At 33.5% G+C, this 15,741-nt stretch overlaps 2 protein-coding genes and 1 pseudogene across 2 annotated transcripts; 1 reads left to right on the plus strand and 2 right to left on the minus strand.

Moving 5' to 3' along the window:
• Positions 1-1,041: 1,041 nt before the first annotated feature.
• On the minus strand, positions 1,042-3,038 carry LOC105797957 (uncharacterized). Its single transcript, XM_012627821.2, has one exon. It carries the CDS (start codon positions 2,979-2,981, stop codon positions 1,212-1,214), a length of 1,770 nt encoding a protein of 589 aa, XP_012483275.1. The 5' UTR covers positions 2,982-3,038; the 3' UTR covers positions 1,042-1,211.
• Positions 3,039-7,030: 3,992 nt separating this feature from the next.
• LOC105797713 (uncharacterized) lies at positions 7,031-10,928 on the plus strand. The gene is made up of 13 exons (XM_012627644.2): positions 7,031-7,276; positions 7,371-7,508; positions 7,627-7,708; positions 7,781-7,866; positions 9,068-9,183; positions 9,269-9,371; positions 9,451-9,567; positions 9,644-9,735; positions 9,831-9,897; positions 9,982-10,063; positions 10,168-10,259; positions 10,371-10,514; positions 10,595-10,928. The coding sequence occupies exons 1-13, from the start codon at positions 7,031-7,033 to the stop codon at positions 10,739-10,741; spliced, it is 1,512 nt and encodes a 503-aa protein (XP_012483098.1). The 3' UTR covers positions 10,742-10,928.
• A 333-nt stretch (positions 10,929-11,261) lies between these two features.
• LOC105799742 (ACT domain-containing protein ACR10-like) lies at positions 11,262-15,468 on the minus strand (annotated as a pseudogene).
• Between the last annotated feature and the right edge of the window lie 273 nt (positions 15,469-15,741).

Raw genomic sequence — 15,741 nt, forward strand, 5'->3', positions numbered from 1 at the left:
TGAAGTTAGGTTGATTGAGTCTTCAATATAGAATAAAGTAGCAAAGATATTATAAGAGTAATATTTTTGGAAAATGAACCTCTTCAAATAAGAAAATTTGATTACATAGAAAGTCTTAAAAGGATCATTACTTGACTTATTTTATTTACGTTTTGACTTTAATAAAGAGTTTCAAGATATTTGATTACATAGAAAGTCTTAAAAGATCATTACTTGACTTAATTTTCTTTACATTTTGACTTTAATAAAGTGTTTCAAGGTATATAATCACAGCTAAATATGAAAAATTGCATTGTTTTCATGATGGAAAGTTTATTGTCTTTCAAAGATAAAATTAACAGTTGGATGATTAAAATAGAATAAAATGTATAATTGGATAGCCATTTATCCAGTATACTCATAAAAAGTAACTCTTAGCATGGATTTAACATTCCACATCATCATTTAATAAATAAAATTTAATAAAAGAGTTAATTTACACATTTCAAAATGTATAAAGATTAATTTATTATTTTTTTAATAAAAAAATCGAAATACAATCTGTAGTGCTAGTTTTACATTGGGGAATCTGGTTCCGATGTTTTTAATGATGTATGAATCTAAGCTAAAATGGGTACTCAACAACCCCCAAAGCTCCTTAGTCTTTTACTAATGGCAAAAGCACCAGTGTTCGAGGTGAATAACAGGTTTTTATTCGATGTAAAACCATGGGAAATTAAAAACCACCCTCCCTCGTTTCTCTAACACCAAGAATTGAGGTGCCAAACCCTAAAAGCAAGTGATTTCCGCCTCGCAAAATTCGGTACTAATAAATTAATCATTGCCTCGGACAAGTTTGAAACCAATTTCACATGTGATTTATTAACCGCCTTTGTCTGCCAATACTACTAAAATATACACATTTAAACCATAGCAAGTGATGGCAGTTAGTCCATGAAAGCATGTCATATTCCCATCTTCAGTAAAAAGAGCTAAAACTACTATAATGTTGCTCCTAGAGCTCCACATTTGGTCTTCTGCTGAGAGCTGCAATTTAGCACTACAATATCCATTTAGCCATTTGCATAAATAAAAAGCTATATCAAACTCAACTAATTCATTTGACATAAATACAAAAAGGGCAAACACCAAGGTTTACTATCGGAGGGGAAGTTTATTTTTGACTTAAACAGTTCCAAGTATATGCTTTACATAGAGTTCACTAGTGTTTATTATCCAGCAGAGACGGCTATTTTTGTTTCTGGGACGGCCGTAGTTGCCTTGTCTTCCATTTCTCTTAATGGAAGATCACCATTTCCTGTTGGAGCAACACCCTCTTTGAACTTCTTGTAGATATCACCTTTGTAAAATGTTCTTGTCCGACAAACCAGAATCAATGAAACTATACTCCCCAACAAGGTAGCGACACTGATGATTAGAAAAGCCAATCTATAACATGTTGCCCCATTGCAGGTCAGGTCTTGTCCTGGTTTTCTTTCAAGTCCCAAAGCTTCCATTTGCTTCAAAGCTTCCTTATCATATAAATGACCAGCCACTCTCACGTTGAAGATGTAGGATCCAACAGGGCTTGAAACTGAGCCAACATTGTACATTGTGGAGTAGTGTTTAAGACCGAACAGTTCGGATATAATTGCACACAGTAATGGCAATTGTGCACCAAGGCAGAACCCTGTCATTACTGAAGCAAAATAAAGGGAATTAGGGACTGCAAAGGCAATCAAAAGATGGCCAATACATGAAAATAGGATGACCAGAGTGAGCATTAGGGGACGAGGGAAGTTGTAGTTTGTCAAGGCAATTTCAGACAAATAACCTGCCAACACCCGTCCAAGGAAATTCCATATGCTCACTAGGGATATAAAGGTGGATATGCTATGTTTCGGATAACCCAATGATTTACCAAGTTGTCCCAGATTGTCAATAACTGTTAATGCCCCTCCAGTCCCACAAGCTGTTGCAATGAAGAGAATTAGCATGTCAATGCTAAAAATGGCTTGGAGAATTCCATAATCTTCGCCTCTTTCTGGTGGATTAAAGATCGTTTTAATACAAGCAAGCGGCCAGATCGTGGCTTCCGCTGGCCTTAGTGGAACTGCAGGAGGATTCTCAGTCACAACATTCACTTGGGAATGATTGTTTGAAGCTTGTTTTTTGCCGGTCCAAACGCTAAATTCTTCTTTTATTACAATAACAAGTGGCAGAAGTAATAAAACGACAACAACAAAAGCACTTGCCACATACTCAGTCCTGGTAAATCTGACCTTGTTCTGCAAAACAATCAAAACCATGATAAAGCCAGCAAGTCCAAGAGCAATGTAAAGGAAACTGTAAAAGATCTCAAGCTCTCTTGCCATCCGAACAACTTTCATAATCCGAATAGTTCGAAGAAAAATTAAGGGAACAATGGTTGGAAGCCAAGCAAGCAGCAAGATGAGAGCCTTGGTATCATCCATGTAAAATGCATGATAGTATTGAGTCATGATTGCGCCACTTAAACCGATAAACCCCTTCAAAATTCCTAAGACACTGCCTCTGTTTTCAGGGAAGTTCTTAACACACGTGACCAATGCACCAGTGTTCGGGAATGACTGTGAATTTGCAGCTATCCACATATACAAACACATCTGCCATGCATGGGGCTTGGCTATGCGGCCAGTGACCGATACCCATATCATAAAATAGCCAAAGAAATTCATTAGTGAACCCATGCAAAGAACCACCCATGGTGGCACCACTTCGTAGATGAGCCCCGACAAGATCCCAAGATTACCACCCAAGTCCTTGAAGAAACTGAGCAAATTCAGAGTTGTTTGGTCATACCCTAATGTTGATTTAATGTCATTAGAATATAGACCAAACATGTAACCTGAACCATTGACAGACATAATAATAAGTGTCGCGAAAACCATGAATAATCTACTGGAAAGTACATCAAACACAAAGTCCTTCATGCCACCACCAGTTTTCCCAGTTAATACCATTTTTTCCCTTCAGTATAAGCAGTCTCCACAACAGAGCTTTGGGAGCTGGATGTCACAGTCCGGTTTTGAAGACGTGAATGAAACAGCTTTGGCATAACTAGGAGATTAAAAAGGTCAAATGGAACCATTTCGGTCTTAGATTGTTTGTCCTGTACTGATTGGCGGAACATCCTTGAACTTTATGTTTCAAGAGAATCAAATTCTTGTTTCGTCTTGTGGGTCAACGCTATTGTTATGGTTTCACTCAAATTAACCCATAGAATATGAAATAGTGGATTAAATTAATAACGCAGTTGCTTAAATGTAATTAATTTAATAAAACGCCTTACACCTCTGCAAACTTAATTAGTAAACAGAATACAATAAGCAGGCCTTCAGCATATGCATTTCCATGCCGGCTTATATTTTTATGTTATTTCTGATATCACTCCACTTTCTCTTCAATAAATGTTTAAATAATTTTAATTAAACAATATGCAGTCGTAGAAGGTTTCCACTTTCATCATCAAAATTCCGTAATGTATTTTCTTATAGCCATGTGCGCCGTATGTTTTGTTTAGAATATCATAGTATATGATCTAAATATTCAATACAAAAATAGAATTATTAAAAATATGTATAATTAATATTCACAATATTTACTAAAATATAATTTTTTAAACACTTGTGCATAAATTTCCAACATGTCATTTTATTATTAAATAAAATAAAGATAGTAGATAAATAAATATTAATAATTTTATTTCAACATAATTAAATAATAATTCATTATAAATAAATGTTAAAATGCTAAACTCTAAATCCAAGACCTAAAGTCTAAGAATTATTAATATTTATTTATAATAGTTACAAAATGTTTAATTATATTTAAATAAAATTATTAGTATTTATTTTAGGTCTTTATATTTTGTGTTTAATTTATTGACAATGTGTCATACTATTATTCTTGATGATGCATCAAATATTATTCCTTCCAATAATTATATCTTTATTTCAAAAAGTAAAAAAAAAAACACTATCAATTCAAAAATTCAAAAATATCATATATTCAAATAATTAATAGATACAAAATTTAAATACAAATTTCAGCACATAATAATAATAAGCACAAATATAATAATTTAATTTATGTATATGATATATAAGTTTCATTCGTTAACTTATTAACCTACAAAAACCATTAATTATAAATAGAGACATTCGTGGATCGAGTCAAGTCGGTTTTAGATTGGTGTATGTATGTTGATATTAACATATTTTATATCTGTTCAAGCTTGACTTGGCCCTAAATACGAGTCACAAATTTTGTTCAATCTCACCGATATTTGTAAATGGTCAACTTGAACCGTCTTGAGGCTTTTTGAAAAATATATTATTTTTAATAGGCTTAAGGGTGTAAAAAGCCCTTGAACTTTTTCAAGAAAAACAATTAAGCCCCTATTTTTTTTTCACTCAATTAAGTATTTAAACTGTTAAAATACATTAAAACGCCTTTTGACCATTAACTTTAACCGTTGACTGTTAAAGTTAATGGCCCTTGATTTTTTTTCAGTTAAAGTCATCACGTGTTACAATACAGTGTGACATGTGGCGAAAAATGATAAAAATCAATAAAAATATAGAAAAATATTAAAAAATTAAAATTTTATAGATTTTTTAAAATTTATTAAAATAGAAAAAAATCATAAAAATTATAAAAAAAATAGTAAAGAATTTATAAAAATTGTAAAATTATAATTATAAAAAAATCACTTCCCTCACTGGCTCTCGGCTTAGACTAGGTGAACCAACCTCCACCAACACCGCCACTTCCTCCTCTGTGTCTTCTCCCTTATTGGTCCCACACATCGACAAAACTTAAGCTCAACTCAATCTAGATTATTTATTTCGCTTTATACTTGGTTTTTAGTTTTACTTTTAAATTTTAAATTGTTATTTTTCAAGGAAAGAGGGAAGGAAGAATGCAATTGATGAAGAAGAAGCATCATACCAAAAACTTCAGCAACAACACGGGAATGTCAAGTAAAAGAATGTATTCTATCATGGCCAGATTAGCCCGTTCAATGGAGGAGGCAAAAAATAGCTATTATTGTTTCTCCTTGAAAAAGTCCAATTCAACTCGAGTTGTAATAGTTTAAAACAATGAGCTAAATAAATAATATGATAGAAAAACTCATGAATTAAGAGTACTCATTTTAATTAGCGACAATCATCGCTTGCTGGTGTCTTTTTGGTGGTGAATCGGGCTTGACAACAGTACTTTGAGATAAACAAAGTGGACATGGGGTTTGGTGTTGCTACAAGATGAATGTGAGCTAGGGGTTATGGAACTTATACTCTAAGGTGCATTTTGAATTAAGCATGAGAGCCAAGTTAATGGTAAAGCTGGGAGTGAGGTAAGAAAAGGGTCATACTTGCCTATTTATGCTTGGTTTCTGAGCTGGTTGACAAGCATTCATTAGTCAAGCGTTTGCCAAGTTGGCTTGCTAGCCTTCCCAATGACTCATTTATTGGCCTTGCAACCTTGGTTGACTCTTTGGTCCAAAGCTGCACAAATTGGATGTTTAGAATTTCGTAGGCCTAGACTTTGTTTGGGCTATAACCCACTTCTTCTTCGTAATTTATAAGTTGGTCTAAGATTACAATAACTTTATTAATTACTTATACAGTCTATGATTTTAGGGGTTATTCATATTGATGTGTTTGGAATAAAATATATAACAACTAAATTATATATTACTTGAAAATAAAAAAGAAAAGAAAATTTTAAAACTTGACATACCACATTTGAAAAACCTTTATTTAAGTATTTTCATAAAAGTTTGGCATTATTTAATTATTTTTGAAAAATATTTAGCCTTCATTTGAATATTTTTATAGATTGACCCTTATAGAAATAACCCTAGTTAATTTATATATTTAGCTGAAAGAATAAATTGATAAATCCTTTTATCATTTATGATATTTCCTAGATGGATTCATGAATACAAACAGAAGCCAGACTTGGATTATTTTTTCCTTGAAAATATTGCTTTATAATAGGAAACTAAGAAATATCCTGTCCTGTGTATGAATAATCAAGGTTTGGATTATATGATTTTATGAATAATGAAAAAAATACTTTATTGAGGTTCCTGTTGTATTATTTTACAGCAAATGGACAAAATTCAATTTATTTAATTTCTTAAATAAAGGTATTAATTTGGAATTTAACGATTTCAAGATGTAGAGCTATGTCTAGGGGTGTAAATGAGATACTGGTACTTGCAAGCTACTCAAGTTTGACTCGAGAAAAATTCGAACTCGATTCGGTAATTATCAAGCCAAGCTCAAGTAGCTCGAGTTATCGAACGAAACGACTCACGAGCTTCATTGAAATTTTCATATTTTTATATTATTAAATTACATTATTTCCCTTAATATATAATATTAATCTTAGAGCTTAATTATTAAGCAGCGTTTGAGTACAAAAATTGGTAAACAAATTTAATCGAGCTCAAGTAGTTCGATTATATCTCGAGTTGAACTTGAGATTAAAAATAAATATTCAATCGAATTGAAATATCGAATTCCGAATTTTGAATCGAACTCGAGGTTAAGAGTATTTGAGTTTGGCTTTATCAAATTACACCACTGACCATGCCATGCCCTCTGTTTTGGGTGTGAACTTATTATATTAGTAAGAAAATAAATGTTTTTGTCTTAGATTTCTCTATCATAAATTACTATGAACTAAACCGAACTCTCATCCTAATTAAGTGTTAGCATGCATTACTTTTATCAATATCATAAATCTCTTTGTTGGATTAAAATTATGGTTGAGGACAAATTCTACATAGAGAATTTATTGTGCATATTGCAATGTAATTAATATTTGGATATATTGAACACTAACAATACCATGCTGTCCCTTTCTTGTTTAATTAAATAACTCACTCAGTCCTTGGTTTATCAGAAACGTCATCATTTATTTGGCGTTGGGTACATTATGGCCTACCATTAAACAACCTTATATGCACCAACTTTCAAGTTATTAGACAGTACTAAAAATGGAAGATCCTAAGAGAGTGGAAGAAGGGTTTGGCCAGACTCCATTAGGTCATGAAGACGATAGTAATGATAAGGAATTAGAGGGTGATAACAAATGTGACAATGGAGAATGCTTTGATAATATAGCAAAAGAGAATGGGAGTGTGGCTACGGGTGAACTGACAGGGGGGGAGGAAGCACCATTAGAGAAGACAAAGAGCAAGAGAGTTGCTACCTTGGATGCTTTTAGAGGGCTAACCATTGTTGTAAGTCATGAAATGATTTTGAGCTAAGTAATAATCGACACTTTAAGCCTTAAAAACTAGAAAATGACTCATTGTGTTCTCTTTGAGGTTGTAGATGATGATATTGGTAGATCATGCTGGCATAGCATATCCAGCACTTGATCATGCAGCATGGGAGGGATGCATGTTAGCTGACTTTGTAATGCCTTTTTTCCTCTTCATTGTTGGTGTTGCGATAGCCTTGGCTCTCAAGGTATACATGCATACAATATTTTTTCTCTTTAAAAACCATATATATGTGTGTGTATATATATATATTTCAAGCATGCAATAAGATTGTGATAAATATCATGATGATGTCGATATTGCAGAAAGTTCCCAAGATCAAGGATGCGGTTTATAAGATAACGTTGCGGACATTAAAGCTTCTATTTTGGGGAATTGTGTTACAAGGTTTGCCATATTATAAATTATGATTTTATATTAACAATATGAGCTATCACTGTCTCCATTGACACACTGCAGGAGGTTATTCTCATGCATTAGCTGATAATATCGATCTCGCTTATGGGGTTGACATGAAGCTTATTAGATGGTGTGGCATTCTCCAGGTCTTCTTTCTTATACCCCTATCATTTTTTTAACTAGTTACTCAATTATAGTTTTTTTTTTGGCCATCCAATTATGAAAAATTATAAAATAGACACTCAATTATTAGTAAAAAAAAATTTGATCACCCAACTATCTTGAATTTTTTGGTGTTTTCATTTTTAAGTTAGCCAATTGGTGACAAAAGAAAAAACTAAACTAAATAATTGGTTGATTATTTTATAACTTTTTATATTTAGGCGAACAAAAAGAAAAAGAAAACCATAATTAGTAACCTCTATTATAATTTTTTTTCATATTCCACACAGTGGAAACTCAACTGATAATATATTTGAAAGAGTTTTTATAAAATAAAGTTGTTTTATGAATCAAGCTCATATTTTATCATTCAAAAAAAAATGGTGTTGATTGAGTCTTAACTCGACTAGTATACATTATTGTTAATGTAGAAGGGCGTGAGTTCGAGATACATTGAAGCACATTATCATTTTATTTTATGGGTTGGGAGCAGACTATGACTAATTCTAATTATTGTGTAAAAAAACAAAAATTAGTATGACAGTTAAATATATTATTATAATGGTAGTAAAGTAAAATTTTACATATATAATTATTAAAATTAAATAAAAATAATATAGTTTTCTAAAAATTTTAAAAAATAATTATATGGGTGGACTTAAACGGGTTCAAGTTAATTATTTATAAATATGAGAGGATTTAAGCAAAACGTGAATCCATATTTTGAGTTAAACAGGAATTTTGACAATTATATATGATATACATAAATTTAACTTGACCTATAAACCTTCTAATCATAAGATTTAATTAAAATTAAAAAATATATAATTAAAATATATAAAATTAAAAAGAATGGCATTTTGATAAATTTATAAATTTTACCTAAACCAGACCAGATCCAACCTAATTCCAGAAAAATTAATGAAACCCAGCTTGACTCATCCCTAAGCCCAATTTCCAAAGAGAAAAAGTCAGAGGGTTCAAAAACCAACAGTTTCCATTCTTAATTATTCGAACTCTTCATTTTCCTAAACTTTCTGAGTTGGATAATATCTGAAACTCGTTCCAAGTGTATGCAACATATGTGTAAAAGCCATTGTCAGAAAAAAAAAAAAGCATGTGATAAAACAAGAAAAAATAGAATAGAAAGACGGCTAAAGCAATACTACATTTTACTGACTGCAGAGAATAGCGCTGGTCTACTTTGTTGTAGCTTTGATAGAAACTCTGACAACAAAAAGGAGACCTATTGTTTTATCTCCTGGACATTTATCCATTTTCACTGCTTATCGATGGCAATGGTAAACTCCATCTTCACCTTAACTCTTACTTTCATCATTTGCTAACATAAATGAGAGATTGTAATTTGATCTACTTCCCATCCAGGATTGGAGGGTTCATCGCCTTTTCCTTTTACATGATCACAAGCTATTCCTTATATATACCAGATTGGAGTTTCATTAATCATAAGGAAGGGAAGGCATATACAGTATGTTCTGATATAAGAAGATCGTTGCAATTATTTTATGTCCTTGAAGCTGCAAATTTCTGGAATTTGGTTATTGCAGGTGAAATGTGGGATGAGAGGCCACTTGGGGCCTGCTTGCAACGCTGTTGGGTATGTGGATAGGGAGATTTTGGGCATAAATCATCTGTATAAGAGCCCTGCCTGGCAACATCTTAAGGTTGGTTCAATCTGTTTAATTTTCCTTTACAAGTTCCCCACAAATCTATTTATGAATCCCATGAACAAATTGTTAGGCTTGTACCCTCAGTTCTCCACGTTCCGGTCCTTTTCGAGAGGATGCTCCAGGGTGGTGCCATGCAAATTTCGAACCTGAAGGCTTGTTAAGGTTTGAAACCTGTCGATCAACTCTTAAACAAACTAAATGAAAGAATGATTACTTTGGGCTGAACATGAGATTAATAATCCTTTCTCTTCTTATAGTTCAATCTCAGCTATTCTTTCGGGTACCATCGGCATCCATTACGGGCATGTTTTGATGCATTTCAAGGTTAGAAAGCACTCCATTAAAGTTGTTGAAGTATCATAAACTTCCTGAAGAAAACAGTTCAAAAAACCCAGAAACCTTTTGCAGGGTCACTCCCAAAGGCTCAAGCAATGGCTATCAATGGCAATTGGCTTACTTGTCCTAGCATTCCTCCTTCATTTTTCACATGGTTAGTGTCTTAGGCTGGTCATGATTTGGGGAGCTTAAAATACTTAATGTGTCAAACTGATGAATTAAGTAATTAACCAAGGTTGTTTCTCCTCTTTTTTTCAGCTATTCCTATCAATAAACAACTCTACACCATTAGCTATGTCTGCCTCACGGCTGGTGCTGCAGGAGTTGTATTTTCTGGATTCTACATTCTGGTATTACAAAAATGGATCCTGCCATTAATTCTTCACATTAGGATGCAAATTTATAGTTTAGGGTAGATTTTTGTTTCCTTTTTTGCTTATCGTTTTCGGAAAAACGAACAGATTGATGTTTGGGGATTGAGGACTCCATTCTTGTTCTTGGAATGGATAGGGATGAACTCCATGCTGATCTTTGTATTGGGTGCACAAGGTATACTTGCAGCATTCATCAACGGCTGGTACTATAACAACCCTGATAAAACACTTGTAAGTCCCATGCTTTTCCGCAAGTTTTCCCATATCAGTTTGGAAAATTTTCAGTTTCCTGAACGATGAAATATGCTCAGGTTACTTGGATAAAAACACATGTATTCATTGATGCATGGCACTCGTGGAACCTAGGCACTCTCTTGTACGTGATTTTTGCTGAGATCACATTCTATGGAGTTCTTGCTGGGATCTTGCACAAGTTGGGGATGTATTGGAAGCTGTAATAAAGCAATTTCGGTTCAATAAATTGCAGGTTCCACTACTTCAGACATTAAACAAATGTGCTTTTCTTTTTTGTATGTGATAACTCTGGGGAATTCTTGTATTGCTAATTGTTGATGAACACTGGAAAAGACATCGTTGAACCATGAAACTTTTTAATGTTGAGTCTGAGGAACCATTGGTTCGATACCTTGATGAAATAAAACAAATCGTGCAACAGGACAATATCTAAAATATGGAAGTGATGGAAATAGAGATTTTAAAGATTAAACACAGCTGTTTCTTATGTGACGTTATATTTTGTAGACAGTGACAGACACCAAAGAGACATCCATGATTTTTCAGAAAAGTTGCAAAACAAGAACAAACAAGTCCCTAAAAGAATATGTTGTTGAACGAAAAATCCTTGACCATAATCTTAACAATATATATGCTTGATTATAACTAGTTTTAGGCATCTCTTGATTTGGACATCAAGAGATAAAGAATAAGGGATATTAAATAGATAAAGTTCGAGGACTCTTTTGGAAGAAAACCATAGTTTCCATTAGATGATACTTTATTCAGCAGAGAGACCTTCAACAAGCAAATTCAAGAACAAAATTTCCAGTATCTTTGCTAGGAAGAACGTTCTGCTTGGAAGCAAGTTCTGGGATCTGTTGATTCGGATCATGTGTCAGTGGCAACCTTTCTCAAACTGTAAAAACATGTTTACACTTTCAAGCAACCGTATCACGCAGTTTTTTGTCCATCAATATCAGGTGAAGCTATTCAGTTTTGAAGACAAAAGAGGTACAAAGACTATCTCTGGCAACATCTTGGGGCAGAAATGACAATAAGCTGAAACTGGAAATCACTGTTCTGTTAGACATGTTTTGCATTTTTTTAATGTACAGGAAAAGTAAAATAGATTTAGAAATTTCAACGAGCTGCTTTCATATTTACCCAATAGGTCCTCCGAAGATGCTTTACATAATGAGATATACATGATATCTACCTCTATGACACAACTTCCAAACATATATACTGCCATAAGAGCGTACTCTTTATCTCTTGTTGTGAACTCATCCCTATAGCACAAGCTTAGCCTCATAACAAGCTGAAACTAGTAAGATGTGAAATTTTAATGACATATGACCCATAATATACCTGGACTGCGCAGTGTGACGGGGCAAAGTATACTATACAAGCTGGCCATGGCCATTGATGATGAAGAATGCTGTGATCATAGCTATTCCCAACCCATCAACAGCTTCCAAACTCCTTCCTCGACCTTTTGTCTTGGAATAGATAAGCTAGCTCCTTCATCTAGTAGAACTCTATAAACTTCCCACTCTCGATCTCCAATCATATGTCTCCCAACCTCCGCCTGAAATACAGGCATGCACAAAAGAGTTATACATGCAACTTGTAAAAGAAAAACAGAGGAACATTAATTGACTCCACATAAGTTAGTTCTTATTCTGATCAAGCACTATATACATTTAATATGTTTGGAAAAGCAGGTAGCCTATCAGTAAAAATGTAGTATATCCACCACCATATAAGAAACTGCAATGATGAGTAGGAGAGAAGCAAATAAGCATACTATTGCATTCTCACAATCCCCTTATCAGAGTAGGAATTGAACCCATCATCAAATTTCAAATTGGTGATGCAACTAGATGATGTCGACTCTAAATCCCTATGCTGCAAGCTAGTTATAAGTAACAAAAATATGCATTTATTGACATGGGCAAACAAAATGCAGGAAAGCATTGCCAAAACTGAGCTGAGGAGGTACCGAGAAGATGCAAGTGTTAAGCATCTTGAGAGCACAGGTAATGTCATAAAAAACAAGAGGCCGGCCCTTGCTTGATAACTCTACCGGATTTGCTACCAGAAGCTCTGTATCAGGACCCCGGCTCACTACAGCTACTCTGAGGAGTTGGAGCAGTTCCATCTTCAGATGCGAGGACAATGGACTTTGCTTGCTAGGATCAACTATCTTCTTCCCATCAGCTTGCATTATAAACAAATCAATCTCACACTTACTTCCTTGTCTTATATAGACGCGTCCATATGAAATCTAGTTACATTGTGAAATTGAGGCATTAAAATGGTGAAACTAGTGCCTACTTGCATGAGCAAAAGCATGCTTCTCTTTGTAACTGACAGTTAAACAAGTAAAAAGGAGCTTCCACAATTCAAAAGGAATAATGTCAATTGTGTTAAGCTATACACACCATGATCTTGAACATTAGTTTATAGGAGCATAGCAAGAGCAGTTTTATCAATTCATGGGGCACTTGGCAACACATATAACTAAAGCCACGTGAAAATGACGGAAGAATAAAACCCATTGAATATCAAAATGTTCAAACAAGTATAGATATATTCATACGAGCATAACACAAATATTGTAAATAATTCAAGCTTGAATGGTTTTAAAACCAACCCTTGCAGACATAAAAGATCAGACAACTGTCCATGATCATTGGCAGCCTATAACTTAAAAGTTCAGTAGAACATCAATTTATTATATAGTAATTATTTTACATACCTGAATGCTGTAATCCTTAAGAGTTCTCATGATGTCGTATAGAAGACCTTTATGGTCTTGGCAAACAATCTGAACAAGCGTGTGAGCAGGACTGAGCGAGTTGTCCATCACGACAGAAACATTGTTGGAAGTAAGTGATATACTTGGGAGTTCATTGGAGACCTCTAAGTGGAAAATATCTTCTGTTATTCCAGATGGGAGAAACGGCGATGCCTGAGAACATGCAGCAATTTCAGGTCCAACCTTTTCAATATTAAAGTTAATCACAATGCGCTGCATAATATCTTCCAACGCTTTATAAGTCTCCTCCTGCCTTATTTTCGTATGTAATAGCTCCCTAGATTAAAAAAAACATATAGATAATCTTACAGAAGGGCCTTACATTTCGAAAATTAAGAAAAACTAAAAATGGGTTGTCAAAACTCCAGGTGAAAATGCAATATGCCTCTGCTCATAAAGTTATAATTACTATAACCTATAATATCGTTCTAAAATCATTTCCAATTTGCAAGTATTGTCCTATCAGAGAATATATTCTCGTCCATTTCAGTTAAGATCTGAATCCCTTAACCCTCTCTACAAAATGGATGTTAAGAATATTCTTATAGACGTAGACATATCTCATATGTATGTAGTTTGAATCCAAGACAAGAAACGTCCTACTTAGATGTGCATGTGATTATGATTCCAGATACATTTATAGTCATTTCAAAGAAGCGTAACTCATGCTGGCTATCAAACATATTACATAAACTGAATGGACTTTACACTTCTATGACATGACACACAAAAGTAGTTTTCACATAGTAGTCTGATTCGGAGAGATCATATCAATTATCAAAGAAACAAAACCTGGTATCAGTAACAAAGAAGAGGTCAATCACTGTGCCATCTGGAATGGTTGATACTTTCACTTTCTTTATATTGAGTTCCAGATTACACAGAACTTATGTCACATCTGCCAGAAAAGAAGAAAAAACAATCTAAACTTCATTCACCGATTTTAGTTTCAATCACATTTGACTGCTTAAGTTCTTCAGAAAAATGACCCTTTTATGAAGAAACTATTTCTTCATACCCTTTATGATAGCTGAACTAACAGTGGAGAAATGGCGAACTTGGATTTCTATAACTCAATATTTAAGTTAATTTTCCATTAAAGCAGAACCCCAGAAAGAATCTAAGAAAAGGATAAATCTCTCAAGACAAAAAAGCCTTGGTAGGAATTGAAACTAGAGAAGATGTTGAGAAAAGAAGGCCTTTCCTATCATAACAACAAAGTTTAAGCAGAAAGACATCAGGAGGCTTAGGTGGCTGTAATTCAGAACGGTAATAAAAAATCTCAGAAGCTGAAGAACAACAAGGGCAAGCCTCAACTAGTCTTTTCTTCAATAATTCCCATCTTGTCGTGGGTTTACAAACCACCCAAAACACTATGTAGCACCATTTCCCATCCGTAGATACATCTTCACACCACAAAATATAAAATGAAATTTAATACTCATCCATTAAAACTCTAAAAAGGTAAATTTAATTTAATTTTTTTTTTGCTCCGAACAACCAAAAAACCAAAACTTTAAAAATCAAGGTTCCCTAATAAGTTAAACCAATACCTCAAGTTCTTCATAGCTTGTTTCCCGCTAAAAGGGGTGAAAAAAAGTAGATACTTTATAGGTAGCTATAAGTAAAGACATACAATCATTTGTAAAAGAGAAGGAAAGATTGCGATTACCTCCTCTAACAATGCTGAGACCAAAAAAGAGCAAGATGCGGCATAAATCACAGCCTAAACCAGTTTTATCAGGGCAGTTAACTGTAATAACACTTGGCTCTCCTTCTTTATCTGATTGACTTATCAAAACTACGTCGTCATGTAGAATACGCATATCTTCATTACTTTCTTCTTCTTCTTCTTCTTCTTCTTCTTCTTCTTCTTCAAAGCTTGAAAAGAACAGTGAAAGATTTTTGCTTTTCCATAAGAGAAAAAAAAAACTCTAGCAGTGTAGAAATGTTGTAGAGAGTGGAGACAGATAAAAGACAAAGCGATGAGTGGGAAGAGAGCGTGTTTGATGATGAAGGATTTCTTCTTGTAAGCCAACCAAAGTTGATTTTGGCTTCTGAATTTCCATTGATGGATTGGAGACCTCTCCAATAACACCCATTGAACAAGTGGAAGCACCTATATGAAATTTAAGTAAGTTTACATTTTTTCCTTAATATTTTAAGAATTCATTAAATTTATTAAAATATTTATATTTTTTAATCTAATATTTTTTATTACCTTTTTTAAAATATTATCTATTTGAATATATATATATATATATATTTCGATTAAGAGTTTATTTACAATGTTTAAAATTTTTAATTTGTGTTAAAATGTGAGAATCAAATTATTAAAATATTAAATGTGAAATGGAAGGAATTTGTGACCAAAGATTTGGTTGAAAACAATATGGAGAT

This window comes from Gossypium raimondii, chromosome 9 (assembly GCF_025698545.1).
Source record: "Gossypium raimondii isolate GPD5lz chromosome 9, ASM2569854v1, whole genome shotgun sequence".
Lineage (NCBI taxonomy): Eukaryota > Viridiplantae > Streptophyta > Magnoliopsida > Malvales > Malvaceae > Gossypium > Gossypium raimondii.